Raw genomic sequence first — 24,268 nt, 5'->3', positions numbered from 1 at the left:
GGCCTTTTAATAATTGGAAAGCAATTATATTTGAGTCTGGCTCTGTCACTCTCAGATTAACTAAATCCTTTGACCTTTGGGGGTTTCCCTAGTGGCTCAGACGGTAAAGAATCGCCTGCAACGTGGGAGACCTGGGTTTGATCCCTGGGTTGGTAAGGTCCCCTGGAGAAGGGAATGGCTACGCTACTCCAGTATTCCTGCCTGGGAATCCATGGACAGAAGAGCCTGGTGGGCTGCAGTCCAAGGGGTTGCAAAGAGTCGGACACAAGTAACACTTGGACCTTTACTTTCATGAGCAAAGGGGGATTGCCCCCTCAAATATTAGCTCCGAAACTGGGACCCCTTGCTCAAGTGATTGCTTATTTCTCTAAACAATCAGATCAAACCGCCAAAGGGGGGCCGCCTTGCCTATGAACTGGAGAAGTTACCACAACCCTGCAAAAGGAGGCTTTAGTTAAAAGTTAATATCGGGTCAATCACTATATAGACAGACCCCACACCAAGTTCAAGCTTTAGTTAGTTCTAAGCAAACAGAATGGCTATCCCCCAGAAGGTCAACTCAAGTTCAGACTATGCTTTTAGACAACCCAGTGGCTACGTCAAAAACCTGACACACACTGAATCCTGCCACCCCACTACCCACAGAAACGGGGCCCCTGGAGGATGACAGACTAGGCCAAATCTTATGGCTGCTCTGATCTCCTCGCTGTCCAAGGGCCTTCCAAGCAGGACAAATCTCAGCCTTAGAGTGGTTTCACACCTCATTGAGAGAGATTGGGAATCTCGGCTTTTAAAGCTAGTATCATGGGGTTCATTGGATTGATGCTTTTTTTTTTTTTTCCTCTGATTGAGATATAATTGACATACCATAAAATTTACTCATTTAAACTATACAATTCAATTTTTTGGGGTATACTTACATGGTAAGTATGTAACCCCAAATCTAAGAAGTCAGCCTCTCCCAAACCCCAAAGAGTAATGGTTCACAGATGGGAGCAGTTTTGAGAGAGGGGAAAAGGAAAAAAGACGGGTGGGGTATGCAGTGACCGCCCAGACCCAAGTCACAGAAAGTAAGAAGCCTACCCCAGGGATTTTGCTCAAAAGGCCCTGCTGACAGCCCTCACCTGAGCCTCAGGGCTCAGGGAGGGAAGGTCTTAAATCTTTATAGATTCCCAGTATGTATACACCATCCTGTACACACACACACACACACACACACACACACACACACACACACACACGGCGATTTGTAAGGAAACAGGTATGCTTCCTGCAGATTGTAAACGGTAAAACCTGGCTAGTACAGCTCCCAAAAATCATGTGGCAGTGATCCATTGCAGGAGTCAGCAACAGGAAGATGCAGAATTAATAAAATGAAACAACAAGGGGGACGCAACTGCCCAAGAGACGCCCTAGAGCCAGAAAGCTGGCAACCGCTTCTCACACCTCAAAGGCCAGATCCATCTAACTACTCCCCAGCTGACACAAAGGAAGAATTAGACAAGCCCCAAATGGGGCTTCAACAGAGATCTGGGGGTGTCTAGTTAGTGAACAAGGGCAATACTTCTTTCCCCAAACTGCGGCTCATCAAGCCATGAAGGAGGGTCCGCAAAGAACTCCCTATGTGAGGGAAGCCCCACATCACTGGTTGTTGTCTGTGTGTGTGCTAAGTCGCTCAGCCGTGTCCAGCTCCTTGCGACCCCATGGACTGCAGCCTGCCAGGCTCCTCTGTCTATGGGATTTTCCAGGCAACAGTGCTGGAGTGGGTTGCCTCTAGTAAGTACATACATGGTAAGTATGTAACCCCAAATCTAAGACGTCAGCCTCTCCCAAACCCCAAAGAGTAATGGTTCACAGATGGGAGCGGTTTTATAAGAGAGGGGAAAAGGCAAAAAGGACGAACTTTTCGTCCCACTAGAATGAACCCACTGCGTCCTCCAGGGGATCTTCCTGACCCAGAGATGGAACCTAAGTCTCCTGCATTGTGGGCGGATTCTTTACCACTGCTGCACATGGGTTGAATTGATTAGTTGAGGATGTGGTAACTTCCGGCATGAAAAGTAACCCTAGCACAAAACCCACCAGAGGCCCACAGATCAGGCCCATTCAGACCCGAGGGACTTATCCTAGGGATAAGTGCATCTAAAATCCTGGCAAACCGGCAGCTGCCAAGCCCAGCTCACCCCTAAGGGGACGGGCCCCACCGGGCGACCCTAACCATCCATCTGACCGGAAGTCACAGGGACCGCTCCATGCGTGCCTCGCACTCAAGGGAAGAGAACCCCAAGCCCTCACCTCTGCAGAGATGACCTGGGGCAGCGACCCCCTGACTACCTGTGGGACCCTCACTGACCTGAAGATTCAGCCGCGGCAAGGCCTGGACGCCAGGGCCCTCTCGCCCTGACCCGCAGGCCGAGGACCCAGAGACCCACGTTTGTAGCAAACACTTGACAGGTGACCGTTATTCTCTTGTTAATATCTTGGCCTTTTGGAACTTTACATTGTCTGGTGTCCTTTGTCTCCAAAAGGTGAGACAAATGGGTGTGGCTCGGGGATGCGAACAATCAGGGCCTAAGCCTGGGCATCCTGGGGGCAACCCAGACATACCTAAAGGCAGCCGGGGAGCATTCTGCCCCTCCAGGGGGCTCTGATGATGCCCCAAACCCACAAGAAGCAGTCACAGAAGGCGGTCTAGCGCCCCTCAGGGCCTCTTGACAGTGAGGGGCAGGATATGGAGCAGGGATGTGTCACCAGCAAAGCCCGCTAATAACTCCCAGGAAATGAAAGTGGAATCTGGGTAATAAAAATCAAGTCTAACCTTTAGTTTTCCTGTGTGTGCAGTCTTCATTGGCTCAGAGGATGCCGCACCCGGAGGCTTTGCACCATGTGGCTTCACACCGGGGGCTCTGCACTCTTCAGAACCAAGTTCCTGCTTCAGAATGCCGTGGGGCCAACACCTCAGTTGGCTTTGCCGGCCATGTGCAGAGGCGAGCCGAGATCGCTATAAGGCAACCCCGCCCAAGGCCTGTCTGCACAAGCAAGCGTGTGCTCTAGAGCAAGTTCACATCTCCCCATTCTGTGCTGGAAGCAATAAGCTTTCTCCTGCTTCTGAACCAAACTCGCCCTTGTTTTATCAACTTGAACAGCACCAGGCAGGAGAACTCTTTTAGGGGACCCAAGCGAAATGGTCAGGTTGGTGCCACTACCTTATAGGTTTGTGGGTACTAATGAGAGAGAGGTTAGGCACGTGTGCGTGCTAAATCACTTCAGTCGTGTCTGACTCTGTGTGACCCTATGCACTGTAGCCCGCCAGCTTCCTCTGTCCATGGGATTTGCAAGAATACCGGACTGGGGTGCCATGCCCTCCTCCAGGGGTTCAAACTCGTACCTCTTATGTCTCCTGCACTGGCAGGCAGGTTCTTTACCTCTAGCACCACCTGGGAAGCCCCAGGGGTTAAGCAGGGTTTAGTTATTAACAGTTAGGGTATATCGTGATATGCTGAATTTCAAGAATCAGAAACCAAAAGTGGATCTCTTTTGAGCACCAGCCTGTGATAAATTTTGTGCCAGTCCTGGCCGCCTAAAGACCCATGAGACACAGCCACTCCTTTCCAGCCGCAGTGGGGGAGACTGAGTGAGCAGAAAGGGGATGACTTCGCCCGGCAGGTCTGACAGCTAGGAGGGCCCCCCGACACACACACACACACACACACACACACACACACAAGCAGCCTGGCTGCGTGAGCCTGTTACCATCCAAGGGTGTGACTTCTGGGCTGAGACCTGAAGGAGGGGCTTTCCAGAAGAAAAGGGACAGTTCCAGCGGCAGGAGTGTGAGAGAGGAGTGGTCCTGGTGCAAACCAAAGCCTGTGTGCACCTCTCCGCCTCACCCCTGCAGGAACTCCCATCCCCACAGCCCTGCGCAGCTCTCATCAGATGAAGGCGACACCCAGGTCTTCCTCAATTGTTTAAATAACTTCACTTGGAAGTTGCAAAACTTGTATAATTTCTGTACAACCTTCCCCCAGACTTATCAGGTGGTCTTTCTCCACGTGTGCCTGTCCCTTCATCTCTTTCCCACTCGACACACACACAACATACACATGTACATACCACAGAGGTGTAAGTTGTTATTTTTCCTCAATCACTGGAGAATAAATTGTAGACAAGGTATTCCTTCACTCCTATTTCAGCATGTGTTTCCTAAAAGCAAGGATATTCTCATACGTATTCACGAAGCAAGTCAAAATCAGGAAACTAACACTGACACAATATTATCATCTAACCTTATTAAAATCTTTAGATTATTAAAATTCCACCTAATGGCCCACTAATGCCCTTTATCACAAAAGAATAAAAGTATTTTTTCCTCTGGCCCAGTGTCTAACTCAGGAGGAGGCATTCCATTCAGTGGTCATGTTTCCTTAATCTGAAAAATTCCTCCATTTTGCCGTTTCTGACCTTGACATTTTTGAAGAACATAGGCCAGTTGGTTTATAAAACGTCCCTGAATTTGGGTTCTTGGATTCTTTCATACAGTGTTTCAGCCAACTTTCTGCATCGGAAAAGGCTGACCATTCATATGTACCAGGCCCACTCATACCTCCTCTCATTAGTGACTATCCTCTGATCTCCCAACTCTCTTAGACCCTTACTCCCTTATTTCTCCCACAACTGTAAAAGGCTTGTTCCTATAATAAATCCCTTATCCCATAACACTCGGAGCGTTTCTGCTTCCCAGATGAACCTGATGGAGAGACAGACTTAGAAACAACAGGACCAAAGCTGGTGACTATGGGTGATTGTTGAATCATTCTTAAAACTTCTCTGTAGAATTCAAATTTTAAATAAGATTTTAAAATTAAATATTTTGAGGAATGAGTCACAGAGAGTGAGTGTTGTTAACTAAGTATGCTCCTATGATGCTAGCTTTAGACCTTGATTTAGTTGACCGCCTTACAGTTTTAGAACAGTGAAACCGTCTCCCTTACGTGGCTCAGAATCATTTTCTATTCACTCATTCCAAGACTCTGGGAGAAGTCCAGCTCCATGTCCCTCGATTTTGAGCCCAAATCTCTCTCTGTTGGGGAAAATATTTTAGTGTTTTTTGTGTGTGTCTATCATTGTTCTGATGAAAGAGGTTATTGTGCCCCCACCCCCAAGAATTGAAGGTCTAACATTGTATATCATAGAACCTTTATTATTTTTTCCTCTATATTCTTAGAAACGTACATAACGCCCGTGCTCTAGTTATAACACCATTTATAGACATTTAAAATGCATCTTCATTTATAAATATTTTACATTTGGTCCATAGAACAGATCATTTTACTAAATAATACTGTAATTTTTTTAAAACAGGCTCTGTATATAGTTTGAATATGTATATATTACATATATTTTTTAATATAGAGATAGATTTACTTGGTGTTCTGAGAATAAACCCTTATTGCAAAAAAAAAAGCATATATGATAATACAATATCTTCCCCTCCCCAGGGCAAATACTAAAAAAAGTTACACGTATTCACAGTTCTCACAGTAATTGTACGACACGTAATATTGTGCTATATATGTGGGTTTGGATGGAAATCAGTTAAGGGATTTCTTGCCAAACATCTCACTTAGATTTGCTTACAAACATTATTAAATACGCTGCATTTGTCTTCGAAAGACTTGTTCTTAGTTCCAGAATGAAGAACAAAGAGAAAGTTAGAAGTCTTCCTGCCCTTATTTTAAAGGAATTCACGCCAAGGCTGAGGGGGTGGGACCACGAGACACAGAGAAGGGTTCCTTTTGTTCTAAACCCTATAATTTAACAATACATATGCATTTTGATCCTGGATTCACCAGTTGGCATTTGGGATGCCTTAATGATGAGACTATTTTACAGATGACTTCAGGAAAAGGTTGTGAGATTTCCTACACAATATCAAATGAGACCCTAGGTACCACACGTGAGGATGAATGTACATATGTGTGCATTTCTATGCATACACGAACTTTTTTTTTTCTCTCTCTATAAGAATGTGCTTGATATTCTGAGGGTAATACCTTATTGCAAGAACTGGTATGCTGGTCACTTCTGGATGAGGATGAAAGATTTTAAAAAAACCCACAGTCACAGTTATTTACCATAGTTATTAAGGATTAGTTGTAAAACACAGCTTGTGAGTTTAACTAGCTAAGGAGTACAGGGCACGACATATGACTTGCTACACGGGAACCCATGTTCCCAGCAAATGAGAAGCTGTTGAGCTGCTGGAGCTTGCAAGAAACTGTCTTCACTGGATCTGCCACCATCACCACCACCACCGTGGAGCCCAGTTCTGGAAAAGAACAAACACTGCCTCCCAATGAAGCAGTTTTAATCTCGGAAGCACTTGGGGAGGGGGTCTGGATTAACACCAGCCCTTGGTTACTGGGCTGGTGGATTTTAGTGGCAGCGAGGGGATGCCCACTGGGGAATTTCAGAGGAGGGGAGAGGGCAGCAGGCGTGACTGGGGCGGCCGTAAGGGAGACGGTTCAAGAAGGAGACAGTTAAGACCACTGGATCTGCTTTGCAGTCAAACACAGAGCCTCACCTTCATTTCCTATGGATGGTTCTGTGCTCGGCAAAGCAGGCTGGCCTAAGAAAAGGGCTCCTGGTTAGGAAACGGCCCCGGCAAGATCAGAGCCCCTCCACCACCAACGGTGGTTAAAAAAATCAATTGTGCTTTGCAGCCATTTTCCGAGGAGCAGGGGGTTTGTCTGGAAGGATCACTGTTGGGCCAGGTGCCCTCGGAATGGCCTGGCCAGGAGTGTGGAAGGGGGTGGGGTGGGGGGTGAGGGAGGAAGTTGGAAGCTTAGTGCAGAGATGCCTGTTCAGTTGGGTGGAAGGGAAACAGGTTACTGGATCAGCTGCTTGAAAAAGCAGCTCTGGGAACACTGACAGACCTGCGGGGGTGGGCGGGGGTGTCAAGCTGCCTCGGGAAGGAGAAAAACAGAACACTATAGCACTGGCTCCCTGCTCTTATTAAAGGTGAGCTCTCCCTGGAAATGCCCATTATACAGAAAATAGCCTTTTCACGCACACAGAGCAGCATTCCTGGCAGAACCCAACTCCTGCCAAGCCGGAGATAACAGTCATGGGTTTCGGCAGTAGGAGAACAGTCAGGAATTAAAACTAAAAGCCAGGAGCCCACAGCCTCGCCGCTTCTCCCTGGCCGGTGGGGTAGTAAAAAAGATCTATTATAGCAGCCACACAGGCCGATGCTGACGGGGGAGGAGGGAGGCCGGGTTATAAAGGTCACCAGCCGGCGAGCATCTACTCCTCCCACGGTGGGAGCCCCCCAACCCCGGGGGTGTGACTGTCCCCACCTCCCTCTGTTTGCCTGCTGATGGTGTCTGGACTCGCCACTCGAGGTAGGTTGAGATAGACGGTATCTTCAGACATCAAGTGGTGGTCACGCGCAGCCGGGGCGGGGGGTGAGAGCATGGGTGGGCGAGGCGCCCCGCACCCCTAGATGTAGGCCTCTTTGCTGGCTGAGCCGCTGGCCTGGGACTGCTCTGGACCGTTCTCCGGGCGCACGATGTCTTCACTCGGCTGGATCATGACCTGGATCCGCTGTGGGCCACAGAGTGATTAGCGCTAGGATGGCGGGAGGCTGGCTTCTCCTTGGCCCACCCACTTTCCAGGTCCCTCCTGCCTGCTGGCCTGCTAGGCCGGAGCTCCCAGCCCCCTCCTGCACCTCTGCTGACTCCCCCCGGGGCCACGCCCACCCCCTTTCACGTGGGTCATTGTAGCAACTCCCCTGCCGGTCGCAGCACCCCGTTCTACTTCAGTTCTTGCCCCTCACCCTTTTCATTCTATTCTTGACACCCCAGCGGGGGTGGGGTGGGGGGGTGGGGGATTAGGTGAAAAGAGAAGTCAGACCACGTCCCTCCGGACCCAACGGTGGCCCCCATTTCACCAAAGCCCTACAAGGCCCCACAGGACCTGGCCCCCCCATCCCCGCCTCCGCCCCTTCACTGCAGACCTCACTGTTCTCCCTTCACCCCCTCACTTCCTCCACTCTAGCCAGGCAAGCCCCCTCAGCACTGAGCAAGGGCCCCTGCTGTCCCCGCAGACTGAAACATCCATCCTTTCAGATGGTGACACAGCTCGACCTGTCTCCTGAGGTCTCGGCTCACTGATATCTCCTCAGGGAGCCCTTGCCCAGCACCCCCTAAACCCCCTTTCTCCATATTGCTCATCCCCATCAAGCGTGACTTTATTTAATTGTGGATCTTTTCTCTCTTAGAATGTATTGTCCAGGGTGGTAGTTTAGTTCCTAAGTTGTGTCTGACTCTTTGCAACTACATGGACTTGCAAAGCCAGGCTCCTCTGTCCATGGGGATTCTCCAGGCAAAAATACCAGAGTGGGCAGCCATGTCCTCCGCCAGGGGATCTTCCCGACCCAGGGGCTTAGACCCATGTCTCCTGCATTGAAGGTGGATTCTCTACTGCTGAGCCTCCAGGGATGCCCGTGAGGACGGGACTGCGGCTCAGGGCTGAGTCCCCGGCACTGACCGTGGCGTCTGGCACAGCATGTCTGCTGATGGGGTGTGACTCTGACCCACCTTCTCTGCACGCGCCGCCCCCCATCCTACCCCATCAGCATCTGTCCTCAGATGAGCCTTCCCGTTTCCTGACTACCTTCTGAGACTTAGTAGAGAACTGTGGGAGACAAAAGCCTTGGACATGGAGTTGGAAGAAAAGGCCGTAAGGGCCCTGCTCTGCTAATACCTGACCGCAAGGGGTGGAGAAGAGGCTTCTGCCACGTTTTCCCTGTGCTGCAGACCTGCAGCCCCTCCTGCCGGCTCTGAGTGGGTCTGGCAGGTACCTCTTGGAGGGCAGTCAGGCTGAGAAGCACGGATCCAGGTCCTCCCCAGCTGTGGCCCTGCCTCCGTCCTTGGCCAATCCCCCAGCCTACCCTTACTCCATCAATGTCTCAGCCCCTGGACCTCCAGCACAGCCTTGTTCACTCGAGGATTCAATATAATTTAACCAAGAGCTGCTATGGACCTGGTATGTGTCAGGGGGCCCCCGCTAGGGGCAGCGTGCTTTTCATGAGGTCTCGAGTTAGGCTCTTAACACATCTGATTCCACCCTTCATGGCTCTGTACAACCCTCAGGATAAAGTCCAAAGTTCTTGTCCTGGTTTTCCAAGCCTTTCATGATCTGGTCCAACCTTATTACATTCCCAGCCTCATCTCTCATCACCTCCCTGCATGCCTCCCCTCTCTACCTGCCAGCTACACTGATCCGTTTATACCCCTGGGCCTTTGCACATGCTTCCTATCCTCTTCCAGGGACATTTTCTCTGCTTCTATCATTTATTTTATATATCTATTCTTTTCAGATCTGCTTCTCTTATAGGTTACTACAATACAAACTATTGAGTATTGTTCCCTGTGCTACGCAGTAGGTCCTTGCTTATCTGCTGTATGTATATTACTGTATATATGTTAACCCCAACTTCCTAATTTATTCCTCCCCTACTTCCTTTCCCCTTGGTGACCGTAAGTTTGTTTTCTATGTCTGTAGATCTATTTCTGTTTTGTAAAGAAGTTCGTTTGTATCTTTCCTTCCTGCTTCTACTTTTAAGTGTGGTTTGTCCGTAGGCCTCTTCTTTGTTGCCCCCTCTTTCAGAAAGCCTTCTCTAACCCCCCTCAATGCAGGCAGAGCTAACCCACCTCCCTGGTTCACCCCAATCGTGACCTCTGACACCCTACTGTCATTGGCTAGCGACCTGTCTGCTCCCCAGGCAGACTGTGCTCACAAGGGTGGGGTGGTGCTCAGCACAGCACAGAAGGGGCCCAGCGGCAGGAAGGGTAAGGCCCAGGCTTACCTGCTTCAGGGAGCCCTTCAAGGTGAGGAACATATAGGCCATGTATCCGGGGATGAGGACCATGGAAGACAGGGCCATGAGCCAGCCCACGCCCTGGCCCCACTTGGGGAAGACGTAGCTCCCCATGGTGAGAGGGGTCATCTGCACAGCACTGAAGATGAACACACCCTGGGGAGGGGGAGAGAGGGAGGGCCAGGCGGTCACCCAGACTGGACTGCCAAGGCCCTTCCTTAGACCCTGAAGATGGCAGGTCCACTGCGCTCCACCCCTGCCCTGGTGCTGCCCACGGCCCCCACAAGGGCCCAGCATCTTGGGAATCCTGCACCCGGGGCCACTGCTAGGACATAAGGTAACTTCGTGTAGAACAGAAGCCACCATCTCTGAGAGGACCAATAATAAAAGGTGCCTTCTCTGTGACAGCCAATAGAAAACGGCCTCCCTTCTGGGAGAGCCAATAAGAAAAGACATCCGCTCTGGAAGAACCAATAGCAAAAGGTGGTTCCTCCGGGAGGACCAATCGCAAAAGGCCTCCCTTCGTCCCAAGCAACCAGTGTGCCAAGCAGAACAAGGGTGGGAGGTCACCCCCAGCCTGCCGTTGGCTGGGTGCCCTTGTGCAGGACACAATATATGCAGTGGCCCAGCCCCACTGCAAGGACCTGGGGGGGGTGGTCCCTGCCAGGCCGGTTCCTGCCTTAGTTTCCCCTTGCAGGAGAGAATGAGGGATGCTGAGAATGCGGGGCTTCCCCATGTGGATGGTTTGGCTTCAGAATCAGGCCAACATGGTTTGAGCCTGAAGAGGGTAGGCTCAAGTGGTAAGATGCCCACTGGGTGAGGCTGGCTGGTGAGCCCCGGCCCCCGCAGCAGTGAAGTGGGGCAAAGACAGCCGCTGTGCTGGGGTTCGTGAAGACTCCAGGGAACAGAGGAAATGCTCAGCACAAATGGGAGAGAGCAGTATTCCTAGGGAATAGAGGTCTGGAGCCCTTCCATCTGCCTTTGGCTCCGGAAGTTTCTCTCTGGCCCCGAGTCACCCCAGGGTCCGGTCTGGCCCTGCCCTTACCGCCACAATGATGGGGGTGAAGAAGGACCAGCAGAGCTTCCACCAGATGCAGGGCCTGGAGCCGACCATCTCCTGGATGTTGTCGTAGAACCGGTTGACGCCTGTGACAGGTGGGATGAGAGCAGGAGGGATAAGGGAGCAGTGGGGAACTGCAGGCTCAAGGCCCCGACCTGCTGCTTCCTCACACTGCGACCACGGCCAAGTCACCTAACCTCTCTGAGCCTCAGTTTCCTCGTCTGTAACACAGGGCGAATGCTCCAGGGTAGGGGGTCCTTGTTAGCTAAGCGCTCAATAACCAAAGCCCCCCCCTGCAAGCGGGGCAGTCACCTGAAGGTGAAACCATCTACCACCACGAGGATGTACCTACAGGAAGCAGCCCCACCTTTCAGGTCCCTCCCACTCAACATCTCTCCCAGCAACGCCTTCAAAGCTTTGCTGGGCAAAGGAGGTTTTCCCTGCTGATCTGATGCGTGAGGGGCTACTGGTAAGACTGCATGGAAGAATTGCCAGTCTTGCAGAAAGAACTCTGCGGAGGTCCTGAAGTTCATGAGAGGGACACTGGGTGCCACGCAGACTTAAAAGCAAAGTCACTGATAATGAGGACCTGGGAGGGTCAGACCAGGTGGAGAGCAAGAAGGGAGAATGATGAGGAGGGTGAGGTGGCAGGACTACAGGGACCCCCCAGGCACCCAGGGGAACACTTCTTCCAAAACCACCAGCTTGCTATGACAACCAAACTGCCCAAAAGGACAGCTTTTTCACTATCAGGCAGTTGAGTCTAGAAACTCAGGCCACAGAATCAACAAACAAAAATCGCCATGTCCTGCATTCTTTGTTCTATGATTTATTATTGCTGTGTTGTTCAGTCGCTTAGTCACGTCTGACTCTTGCATCCCCATACTGCAGCACGCCAGGCTCCTCTGTCCTTCACTATCTCCTGGAGTTTGCTCAAATTCACGTCCATTGAGTCGGTGACTATCTAACCATCTAATACTCTAGTCACCCCCTTCTCCTCCTGCCCTCCATCTTTCCCAGCATCAGGGTCTTTTCCAATGAGTTGGCTCTTCGCGTCAGGTGGCCAAAGTATTGGAACTTCAACTTCAGCGTCAGTCCTTCCAATGAATACTCAGGGCTGATTTCCTTTAGGATGGACTGGCTTGATCTCTTTGCAATCCAAGGGGCTCTCAAGAGTCTCCTCCAGTACTGCAACTCAAAAAGCAACCTGAAAGGTGCTCAGCCTTCTTTGTGGTCCAACTCTCATAACCGTGCATGACTACTCTTCTAAAACAATACATGCTTTTAATTATAGCTTAGCTTTTAAAAAATATTTAACTTTAGAACTTTTTTTGTAGTTTTACATTTCTTTTTCTAAATAAAATTTCAAATAAATCTTTGATCCCAAAATTTATGAAGAAATGTTGGCTCCCATTTTAAAGGAGTTTAACTTAGAGTTCAGTTCAGTTCAGTCATCCAGTCGTGTCCAACTCTTTCCGACACCAGGCCTCCCTGTCCATCACCAACTCCCGGAGTTTACCCAAACTCACGTCCATTGAGTCGGTGATGCCATCCAACCATCTCATCCTCTGTCGTCCCCTTCTCCTCCTGCCCTCAATCTTTCCTAGCATCAGGGTCTTTTCAAATGAGTCAGCTCTTCACATCAGGTGGCCAAAGTACTGGAGTTTCAGCTAAGGTGTCTTCCAAATATGGGATGTCCTATGCTAACTTCATTGAATTGCTGTGAGGACTAAATAAATTAATGTATGGGAAAGGTCTGGTGTTCAAGCTGTATTTGCAGAATGATGACTGGAGAAAGGATGACTGAATGGATGAATGAATGAATGAGGAAGGAGGGGTTGGTGCTTACCATAAAACCAGGAAATGGAGACACATTCAAAGAACACGAGGAACAGTAGGCTCATGCCGCTGGCGGAGTAGTAATCGAAGAGTTTGAAGACATAAATGCCCCCCTGCAAGAGCAGAAGAGGGGAGAATGGGTCCCCTTACCCTGGGGTCCAGTGCACTCAATTCAGGGTCAACACAGGCTGCTCAGGTTGGGCAGCTACCCTGCAGCAAGAAGGCCTGACAGTAGATTAGAGAGAAGACAGGGGGCCTTGCGGCCCTGCAGGGATGTGGGTGTGGACTCTGGGGACTAGGAATAAAACGTCTGAGTGGCGGGCAGAAACACCCCATTTCTGGGAAGGCTGGAGGGCAGAAAGAGGAACTAGTCACTCGAGCCACATGTTCACAAGGTCAAACGAGTCACGTCTCCCCCCATAAGCTCTTCCATAACTTAAATAAGACCGTAATGTAACACATAAAAAGTAAAGATACATAAAATAAAATCCAAAACGTATCTGGAACATCCTGCACAATCTGGCTCTGCACCCTCTACCTAACCCCCGACTCCGTCACCTCCACACTGGCCTTCCTTGGTGAGTGTCCCCCACTCTCACCAAGTCCATTCCCACGCCGGGGCCTCTGCACCTGGGTGCGGTCCTCCCCTGGTGAGACCTCTCCCCCAGCTGGCTCTTCCTCACCAGTGAGTTTCCGCTCAGTTGTCACTCCCTGACCACTCTGTCCCAGGCGGCGTCCCTCCCACCCCCGCTGCTCATTCTGTCCACTCTCCTGTCTTGTTCTGCCACGTTAACTGCAGAATCTGCAGGGTCACGCCAGACCCACAGCAGGTGGTGAGCGACTCTGAAGGATGGAGTAACAGAGGAACAGTAAACCTGGGGCTGAACGGCATCTGGATCCAGGGAAGGCTTTTCGGATCATAAATAAGACCCACGGGGCTGTGTTCACAGCTTTAGGCTCATTTGTATTTATTGTGTAATTCCTCAGTTGTGTGTCTGTCTTCCAACTAGACTGGGAAGCTCTTTCTTTAAAGAAAAAAAAATTTATTTATGTGTTTGGATGTGCTAGGTCTTAGTTTAACTGAGGCACGTGGGACCCTCAGTTGTAGCATTCAGGATCTAGTTCCCTGACCAGGGATGGAACCCAGGCTCCCCGCACTGGGAGCTTGGAGTCCTAGCCAGTGGGCCACCAGGGAAGTCCCCTGGAAGCCTCTGAATGCAGAGACGCCTGCTCACTCTCCGTATACAAACAGGAATGTGGAAATGAAAGGAAGGGATAGCTTCAAGTTCCAAGGCCCAGCTCCAACCTGACTCCCCGGGTTAACTCTGTGAGTCTTTCAGGCTAAGTCCTGCATTTCCTCCTCCAGGGAGCAGTCGCTGGGGTCCCACGTCAGGTTGAGGAGGCTGTGTTCTCATTTCCCCCTCAGCGTCTGCATCTCCCATCAGCCCGGGAGCCCCTTGAAGGCAGGAAGCCTTCCTGAGTCACGGCTCAGGGCCTGGCACAGAGACGGTGCTCGGCGAACACACGAGAGGAGGCACACAGGGTCTGCCAGGGGCCCCAGGCAGCAGCAGCGGCAGAGGCGTGCCAACGCGCTCACCTGCGTGATGTTGGACAGGCCGATCAGGTAGGAGACGAGGCAGACGGCGGCGATGAACAGCTCCCTGCGGTTGCGGAGCAGCCGGGGGTACTCGTCCACCAGTGCAGTGATGAAGCCCTCCACCGTGCAGAACTGCGGTGGGGGGTCGGACGTCAGCGCCCCGGGCAGCCCCAGCCCCCCACCAAAGCCTGACCCTCGGGCCCGGCAGGGCCAGGACAGCCCGGGATCCAGGCCTGACTCTCCCCCCACCTCCCTCCGTGACCTCAGAAGAGGGCCTTCCCTCTGGGCATCAGTTTCCCCATCTGGAAACTGGGCAACGTGGCTGACCTCTCCCTCACATCTCACATGCTGGAATATTCTAGGGGGTCTGAAACTCGTGGCCATGTCCCCGGGGACCTGAGACAGTGGGCTGCTCTCCTGGCTTGTTCCTGGACCCGGGAGGCTGGGAGGGGCTCCTCAAGGTGCCAGGGAGTGTGTCCTCACCTGGCTGTCAATGCCCAGCATGAGCAGCATGGAGAAGAAGAGGATGGCCCAGAGGGGAGAGATGGGCAGCTGGGTGACTGCCTCCGGGTACGCCAGGAACGCCAGGCCGGGGCCTGTGGAGGGAGAGGCAGAAGAGGAGAAAACACAAGGCCCTGAGCACCCGCGCCCGCCCCAGCACACCCGCCTCCTAAGCTTCATCCCATCTCACGTTCAGAGTCATCTTTTCAGTGAGTGTTGTCAGCCTCCCTTTCCAGACAAAGAAACAGTGTGGGAGGGGGCTGGGGGGGAGGCACGGGGGCTCCAGGGTTGGGTTCAGAGGCAAGGGGACCGGTGAGACGAGATGAGTGACGGCAGGGGCCTGGCTAGCGGTGCAGAGTTCCAGGTGCAGAGAGAGGGGCAGCTGCAGAGACGCTCGGGAGGCAGAGTGGGCAGGTGCTGGCTTTGGTTGGTTTGAGGGAAGATGAGGGAAGCACCAGGATGCTGCTGGGGTCTGGCCTGGGCACTGGACACTAGAACCCTTTGCTGTGATGGGAGCACAGGGTATAAGGCTCAAGGAGTTTAGCAGTTTGCGTTTGAGCGTCTCCTTGGAACACAGGAGATTGCCAGCTCCCTGGGGTCTGGCTCTGGAAAGCGGGCAGCTAGGAAGCTCCCCTCATGGGCAGGGGAGATTAGGACCTCAGTGAAGAATGCTCTTTCCACACGACCTGCCCAGCTCTCCACAAAGGGAATGGACAAGTCACGCTGCCTCCCCGAGCCCCTGCCGTGTGCATGGGGGCTGCTGTCCTTGGACCCTGTAGCAAGGAGGGCTGCGGGGTAGGCACACTCGATGCCAGGGAGCCTGGGGGGCGGCCATGGTGGTGATGGCCAGGAAGACGGCAAAGCCTGTGCAGTTGGCCCCTCCCCCCAACCCTCGCCGGTGCAGGTGCTGACCTGAGGCCGCCACATCAGCAATGGACCTCTTGGTGACGTGGGCCATGAAGCCCACGATGGAGAAGATCACGAATCCGGCGAACATGCTGGTGCAGGAGTTGATGCAGCAAACGATGATGGAGTCCCTGCAGGGGTTGGGGGGGCGGAGGGTGTCAGGAAGGGTGGGGCTGGTGGAGGGTGACCCCGTGGGCAGTGGTTATGGAGTGACCAGGTGGACCAGGGTATTTGGGAGCTACTGGTGCGCCCACCCCCAACCACCAGCGCAGGGGCAGAACTAGGAGGAGTGGCCAGAAGGTGCTGGCTCAGAGATGGGTGGAGGGCTAGGGGAGGGGTGTGGCCATGGAGGGGGTGTGGCTGTGAATGGGGGCGTGGCCGGGGCGCAGAGGGTGTGGCCACGGGTGGGCGTGGCGTGAGGGCGTGGCCATGGGGTTCACCTGTAGACGTTGTTGTGGAAAGAATTGTAGCTCCCGAGAGCGATCAGAGATCCCAGGCCCAGCCCGTAGGAGAAGAAGATCTGGGTGGCGGCATCCAGCCACACCTGCAGGCAGAATGATTTAAAAAACAGTCAAAATTAGAATCACAGCCAGAGTGGCCCCAAGACCTTGTACGCTAATCGCCTCTACCAGGCAGCACCCGGAGTTTACAAAAGACAGTCAGAGACATGCGATGTTGTTGTTCAGTCGCTAAGTCACGTCCGACTCTGCGACCCCACGGACTACAGCACGCCAGGCTCCTCTGTCCTTCACTGCCTCCCAGAGTTGGCGCAAATTCACGTCCGTTGAGTCGGTGATGCTATCTAACCATCTCACCCGCTGCCGCCCCCTTCTCCTGTTGCCTTCAGTCTTTCCCAGCATCAGGGTCTTTTCCTGGAGATGTGTGATGACTTACCCTAAAGCTGGTATGGGGACTCGGGACTCGGGTGTGTTCTTAACTCAGTGCGGGCCCTCCAGGAAGGCCAGGAGGTGAGGCCAGGAGAATCGCTCACCTCGGAGTCTGACAGCTTGCGGAAGTTGGGCGTGATGTAAAAGAGGATGCCCTCCTTGGCCCCGGGCAGCGTCACTCCACGGAAGAACAGGATGATCAGCATGATGTAGGGGTAGGTGGCGGAGAAGTAGACCACCTGGGAGGAAAGGGGGCAAAGGGTCACACCCCTCCAGCACACCCAGACTCTCCCCCCTCCCCACTTTACCTACATCCACACCTGCTGTGGCTCTGGGCTTGGTTCTGGTTCATCTTCCTCCAGGAAGCCTTCCTGGATTCCTAACCCCCCCTGCATAGCCACTTTTCTGAAGCCCCTCCTTGGTATCCGAATCAAACAGGTCAGCACCCATGTCTTCCCTTTCTCTATCCCTCCAGTTTTTTAATTTTCATTTAAAGTATTCAAGTAATACATGTTTGACAAGGAAATTTTAAAATTCCACATGAACACACACACACAATTAAAGTTCCTTTCAACAGCCCATAGAACACAAGTTACATGAGGGACAGGACTTGTTGTGTTCATGTCTGTTTTCCCAGTGGCTAGAATGTCCATGGTATATAGTAGACACTCAATAAGTGCCCAACAAATACACGAGTGCATCGATGTTAATATTTTAATGTCTTCTTTTGAGGCTTCGCATATATGACTCCATTTTCCTACAAAGAAGGCTCAATTCTATACCTGCCTTTTCGATTAACATGTTTAAAGTTAAAAAACATACAGTACAAACCACTTTGTTTCTTGTGTTGTATACTGAATGCTGTTTGATTGTCTCCTAACACTGTGATTTTTAATTATACAAAACAGTCCCTCAGGAGGTCCCACCACCTGATGGTCCAGGAGCCACATCTACCCTCTGTTTTGCGATGACTCTGCCCAGCCCAGGGGAATCTCGAGAGGCCCTGGCACTGTGCTAAAAGCATGACACGCACTGTTTCCTTGAATCCTTACAACTTCCCAGAAGGTAGGTAATGTTATTATTCCCATTTTACAGGAAAGGAAACTGAGGAGGCACAGAGCAATGAAGGGACCTGCTTAACTCAGAGTTGGATGAGGTTCCCTGGAGCTGACTCATCCCCCAGTGCAGAGATCTCCCTCTGAAAACCCATCCCCCGCAGGTCCCCACTGTGCAGACCCCTTACCTTTCCCGTCCAGCCAACACCCTTCCAGATACAGAAATACACCAGGATCCAGGCGATGGCCAGGGTGATGGCCAGGGGCCAGCGGATCTGACCTGGCTTATCCAGCCCGTCTGTCATCTGGTGCATGTTGCGCCTGGTGGAACACGGGAGGGAAGACAAAGTCACGTGGGGCTGGCGGGGGCTGAAGTGACCTGGGGGTGCCCAGGGCGTGGACACGAGTGATAGCTTTCTCCGTGATGCTGCTTACAACTCTGATCACTGGGCTCCAAGAGCTGGGCAGAGACTGTGTGCCAGTTAAACTAATGGGGACAAGGGGCTGTGTGCTCAAGGGTCCTGCCAGCGCCTTCATTCAGCCACCAGGATGGCTCACCTGGGTGCCTGCGGCGGCCTTCCAGCAAGACCCCATCCTCTCTTCTGCTCTGTCCCCACTCCAGCCCCAGGGAGCCTTCTAATGTCTGATCATGTCACTTTCCTGCTTGCAGCGAATAGCTCACTGTTGTTCTCACAGTCGTTCTTCCCGAGTGACACACCCCCAACCTCATGGACAGCCCCCTGCACTTACTCCCAGAACTCCACCACGGCGCTGGTCATGTTGGTGGTGTTGATGACGCTGTAGTTGGAGAAGCAGCGGTCTGTGTTCCAGGAGTTGTCACACTGTTTCCATGGCAGCGTCTGCAAAGACACAGCCGCACAGACAAGCCCCATAAGCCCCAGGAGCTGACAACAGTGGTCCCAGGACATACCGTGCATCCTCACGGTCCTCCGAGCCGCCTCACGCCATCATGTCATCTCCTCTTCCCAGAAGCTGCTGGGTGCTGGTCATGCTGTGCTCCCCATTTTAGAGATCAGAGAGGGGCAGCAACTTGCTCAAGATCACACAGCTCCTAAGCGTCAGAGCTTTACACTCTCAAAAACCAGCTCTCCAAGCTGTACCATAAGGTCTTCCACGTCCACCCTGGGGCTACCTCCCAGCCACATGACCCTGGGTAAGTGACCTCACCCATCTGAGCTCTGCACATCAAAGTTAACAGCAAACATTCACCATGCTTGTTCTTTGCTGGGTACCGCTCTAAGCACTTTACATGTATGTATTCCTTAAGCCTCATACAATCATGTGAGGTAGGTTTTACTTTAAGCCCCATTTTGTAAACAAGGGCAATGTGGCTCAGAGAGGTTAAGTGTCTTTCCTGAAGCTGCACAGCTGGTATATACTAGGGGTCAGGATTTGAACCCAGGCTGTCTGGGTCCTTATAAGATGGGCTAACAATGCTATGACTTTTGGAGAGACCAGGGCAGCTGAAGACAAACCATGACCCCCACCCAGAGGAATGGCCCTGTTAGGGGCAGAATGGTGGTTAAGTGGATGGGGGCGCCGGTCTGGGTCTGGTTTCTTCAGGGTGGGGGCAGGCCAAGGGGCCACTGACCGTGGTGAAGGAGTTGTACAGGTAGTAGATGGCCCAGGAGATGATGACGATGTAGTAGATGTTCAGCCAGAAGGACAGCACAGCAGCGGCAAGACCCACACCTGGGAGCAGATGCACCAGCATGACACTCGTTTAGTAAAGTGCTAGCAGAAACCGGCCCAGCTCCTGTCACTGGTACTGCTTTCCTTGACATCGCCAATCTCGCTAGACCCCGGAGCGAGGCAGGGACTTGGCTAAGGTCACACCTACATGGCGGGTGAGGGAGCCGGGACTTGCCGCTGGGGCCCAGCCCAGGCTGGAGGCAGGGGAGGGGAGAGGGGCTGAGGTCAGCCAGGCAAGCACGACCCTCCATGTGTAAACCTGAGTGTCCATCAGGCACCGAGCAAGGAAGTGAATGGTCGTACCCAGCCCCTCCTGGGGCAATGAGCTTGCAGGACAGGGCGGGCTGACATGGGGTGGGGCCGCTGGCTTGGGACTTCTCCTGACCATCACCACCAGCACTCACCTTCCTCCAGCAAAGGCTCCTCTCTATCCAGACACGACCTGACAGCTCCCTCTGTCTGGGGCCCGGAGGTGGGGGCAGGAGCATGACCACAGCCCACAGCCCCACTCTGCACACTTACCCTTGAACATGGGGGCCAGCTTCCACACCCCCAGGCCCCCGATGGATGTGTACTGGCCCAGGGAGCACTCCAACAGGAAGAGTGGGACCCCCGCGAAGATGAGTGTCAGGAAGTAGGGGATCAGGAAGGCCCCTGCGGGGTCAAGAACAGAGGTACTCATGGCCTCAGAGCTCCGAGAAACCCGGTCAGTCAGAGAGAGCATCACAGAGCTGGGGGTGGTGGTGTTTTGGGGTCCCTGCCACAATTGCCTTATATTCTGCCACCACGGCAGCCCCCAAAGCCAGAGTAAGGCCTGAGGACGTCCTGTGCGCAAAACCCAGGCCCTGCACTTTGCAAAATGTAGAGGTGAACTCTTTGGTGTCATCGACAGAGGACTACTGCCCTTTGGAATTCTTAGGAAAAGGATAAGAAACAGGAAGTGGGGCCTGGCACTTCCATTGGAGTCTCTGTTGTTTAGTCGCTCCGTCGTGTCCAACTCTTTGTGACCCCATGGACTGTAGCCCCCCCCAGGCTCCTCTGTCCATGGGATTCTCCAGGCAAGAACACTGGAGTGGGTTGCCATTTCCTCCTCCAGGGGATCGTCCCAACCCAGGGATCAAATCTATGTCTTCTGCACTGGCAGCCGGATTCTTTACCACTAGTGCCACCTGGGAAGCCCTCGGAGTCTTTAGGGGACCCATTTCCCCCAGGTCACCCCATAAAACACCTCCACGGGGGTTTGCCCCCACCAGGAAGTCGCCAAGCCAGCTACCTACCACCACCGTTTTTCCCGCAGAGATATGGGAACCTCCAGACGTTGCCCAGGCCGATGGCGTAGCCCACGCAGGACATGAGGAAGTCAAAGCGGCCCTTCCACGTGTCCCGGTCCGGAAGGTCTGCCGCCTTTTTCTGCACCTTGACCACAAGGGTTTTGGGCTTGTCGTTGGCCACGGGGACCTCGCTGACCTCCGTGGAGATCTGCCCGTCGGCCACCTTGCTGCCGTCGGTTGCCATGTCTCGGAGTTTGGACGCGGGGGTCCTGGCAGACGGACGTGCAATGTCAGCCCCGGTCCACGTGGACAGCAGTTTTGCGGCTCAAGGTCACCCTAGGAGAGCAGAGGGTTGGGGCGATAGGCACTGAAGGTATCAAGATCCTAGAGCCTCCCCAATATAGCAATGAAATAATGCACAAGCCGGGGGCCATAGAGGGCTCTCCCCTCTTCCTTCCACCAGCTCCTGCTCCAGGAGGAAGGTGTCTTTTGTTTCCAAGGTCAGCGAGTGAGGGTATGGCCTGACGTCTCCTGGACCAGCATCCAGGCTGGCCATCTGTGACACGTGCCGTCTGCGATGTGTCCTGCTCAGAGAATACTGTCCAGGCTAAGTTGCTTCAGTTTTGTCCCACTCTTTGTGACCCCCATGGACTGTAGCTCGCCAGGCTCCTCTGTCCATGGGGATTCTCCAGGCAAGAACAGTGGCGTGGCTTGCCATTCGCTTCTCCAGGGGATCTTCCTGACCCAGGGATCGAACCTGCATTTCTTACGCCTCCTACATCAGCAGGTAGGTTCTTTACCACTAGCGCCGCCTGTGAAGCCCGCTTGGAGAGTAGCCCAATGCAACCAAAATTCCAAACTACTCTTGATTGCTCTGGTCTCAGTTTCCCCACCTGTAAAATGGGGGGAGGGGTAATCTTCTCTGGCTTATAGAATTACGGCTAAAAGGAATTTTTAATGGCTATGAGGGTGCTTTTCACCCAAATGGTTCAGAAAGGAACCCCACAGACGACTGTTTGGACTCTGGTTGTTGACGTTACCTGATGGTTTTCTCTGCTGGGTCAGCTCCACCACGGTTCCCTCTGCAATCGCGGGGTGAGAGCCTGCAAAGAGGATAGACAGGGTGGTGAGCCGGCAGACAGGCTGCGGGCAGCCCTGGGTGCAGGCAGCGGGGGTGCAGGCAGCCTGCCATCTGAGCCGCGGACAGGCACCCAGCCGGGTGACCGCAGTGGGTACATGCGACCAGTCGCTGGTTCCCTGGATGCTGGGAACATGCAGGAGTGAGCTTGCTGCCCCTGGGACCACGGTGGGGGGTGGGCACAAAGGCGAGGCAAGGAAGACGTTCCATAATTTTATCAGAAGGAAAAGAGAAACCCACAGAGGGGCCCCAGCTCCTCAGGGTCCCTTGGGGAACCAAACGAAGTGGCTACTTTTCTGTGTCCTCTGTCCACATGTGTAGGAATGTCATCACAGAGCACGTTAAGAACATGGCAGAGAGCGAGGAAAGTAGGTTCCAAGACAGTTCATTTAGTGTGACCGTATGTTTGCCACCCCCTCCAAACTGTTCATGAAAGAAAAAAAACAAAACTAAACTAAAATAGAAGAAGGATATACCCTAAGATATTCACATTGTGTAGTTTCTGAGCTCTGGTTTCTTCTTCGTGCCTTTCTGGGTTTCTATAACGTTCCACGTTTAAAAAAAATAAAACACCAGAATAAACTTATGGAAGCCTCAGAGCAGAAGGAGCACATGAGCGCTGGTCAGCGGGCCCCCGGGTGTAGGAGCGGGGCCAAAGCAACGTGCAGTGTGGGCCCGGCCCTATCCCAGCGGCCCCTCCCCTCAGCTCGGCCCCCCACCCCCCACCCTCACATGCGGTCCCCGGTTACCAAACACCAGTGTCTCTTCCCAGGGTTCACGGAGAGCCAGACCACCTTCCGGTAAGCCACACTTGACCGCCAACCCTGCTTCTCCTTCTCAAGGCCGGTCTCCGGTGCCGTCTAAGACCCCGGCCTGAGCAGAGCAATGTCGCAGGGAGCTTTAGTCTCAGGCTGGGGTGACTGCCCCCTAAATATCAGCACAGGCTGGAGGCAGCTGATTCTGGGGTCTACCAGCACATCCAGGGGACAGAGAAGCCTCAGGCAGGTGGGAAGAGGCTGAAGCCGACCCTCTTTGGGGGAGGAAGCATCAACCATTAACTGTTAAAAGACAATGATGCCCTTAACTGTCTCCACAATTTGACCTTGTGGGAACCAGCCTCCATATTTGTTCAAAAACGATCCAACCACTTTGCACCAGGACTAGTCACCTGATCCTACCAGTCAATCAAGGCTCCCTCCCTGGCAACTGGAGGAAGAAGGCAGTTTCTCCCTCCACTTGGGAACTCTGAGGCAGCCATCCTTGCCCACCCTGTCCTCGGAGCAGCAGAGATGGTTTGCTGAGCCGGGAGGAAATCAGAGATCAAAAGACAAACAGGGTCTTCAAGGCATTCTATTCTGCAGGTCCAGGCTTTCTTAAGACCGGCTACATTCCTGCTCTTAGAGTTTATAAAGCATCCCCACGGTTGTAATGGGGCTTCCCTGGTGGCTCAGATGGTAAAGAATCTGCCTACAATGCAGGAGACCCGGTTCAATCCCTGGGTCGAGAAGACCTCCTGGAGAAGGGAATGGCAACCCACTGCAGTATTCTTGCCTGGAGAATCCCATGGTCGGAGGAGCCTGGCAGGCCACAGTCCACGGGGTGGCAGAGAGTCAGACAAGAGGCTGAGCAATGAACACTTTCATGATTGTAAAATAAATCCCCCGCTTCTGCTTATGTTGGCTCCTGGGTTCCTGCTCTAATCCTGAAATTTCTGCTCACACCCTCTGTGTCCCATGGGAACACCAGCTTCTGGCCTCCACTCTGGGTTGACTTGTTGCTCATCAGAGAGACTCAACTCCAACCAAACTCCAAAATCTACTGGGCTTTGGAAACTGGTGCGTGCACTGGGCCACAGGATCGTCTGACTCCATTTGGGGAGACAGACGGAAAGATGGTAGGATGTGTTGAACAGAGCGGGTGGGTGTGTACATCCTTTGAGAGAACCATTCAGGGCTGGGGGAGGCACACTCTGGTTCACCAGGAGGCTTAGTCCGTCGTCTTCTCCATGAGTATATTGAAGACCTTCTCATGCCAAGCCCAGAAGGATCAAAGATAGCAGCTGCTCCAGAGACCTCTTCATGAGGAAGACGTCCATGCAATTTCCAGAACTGGGGAAAGTACTGAGATTCAGCCCAATGTCTGTAACTTCCCTGTGAGAAGCCACACCACCAAATGTGGAGTCTTCCAGGATCAAGCATGTAATAAAGTCAGGAATTAATATAACTGACAACTTTTTTTTGTTTTTTTTTTTTTGCAGAGTCACACTGAGAAGGGCCTCCTTGCAAGGACCAGCCTGGGGCTAACTCAGACAGACCATAGGGATCCCTCCAACACTTACCTTGGGCCAATTATGTCACCTCTTTGGTAAAACAAGGGGAAAACACTTCTCTCCCAGGGTTGTGGGGAAGATGAAATGAG

At 52.8% G+C, this 24,268-nt stretch overlaps 1 protein-coding gene across 1 annotated transcript; it reads right to left on the bottom strand.

The window, feature by feature from the left end:
- Positions 1–5,218: 5,218 nt before the first annotated feature.
- Positions 5,219–21,784, bottom strand: SLC6A1 (solute carrier family 6 member 1). The gene is made up of 15 exons (XM_061127590.1): positions 21,753–21,784; positions 20,719–21,048; positions 19,964–20,095; positions 19,341–19,441; positions 18,479–18,588; positions 17,917–18,049; positions 16,778–16,912; positions 16,227–16,330; positions 15,793–15,917; positions 14,863–14,975; positions 14,380–14,511; positions 12,793–12,895; positions 10,929–11,029; positions 9,872–10,039; positions 5,219–7,605 (listed from the first exon to the last, which is right to left on the bottom strand). Exons 2-15 carry the CDS (start codon positions 20,954–20,956, stop codon positions 7,501–7,503), a joined length of 1,800 nt encoding a protein of 599 aa, XP_060983573.1. The 5' UTR covers positions 20,957–21,048; positions 21,753–21,784; the 3' UTR covers positions 5,219–7,500.
- Positions 21,785–24,268: the final 2,484 nt, after the last annotated feature.

The sequence above is a fragment of the Dama dama genome, chromosome 24, assembly GCF_033118175.1.
Source record: "Dama dama isolate Ldn47 chromosome 24, ASM3311817v1, whole genome shotgun sequence".
NCBI classification, from domain to species: Eukaryota; Metazoa; Chordata; class Mammalia; order Artiodactyla; family Cervidae; genus Dama; species Dama dama.
This window is presented reverse-complemented; position numbering and strand designations above follow the sequence as displayed.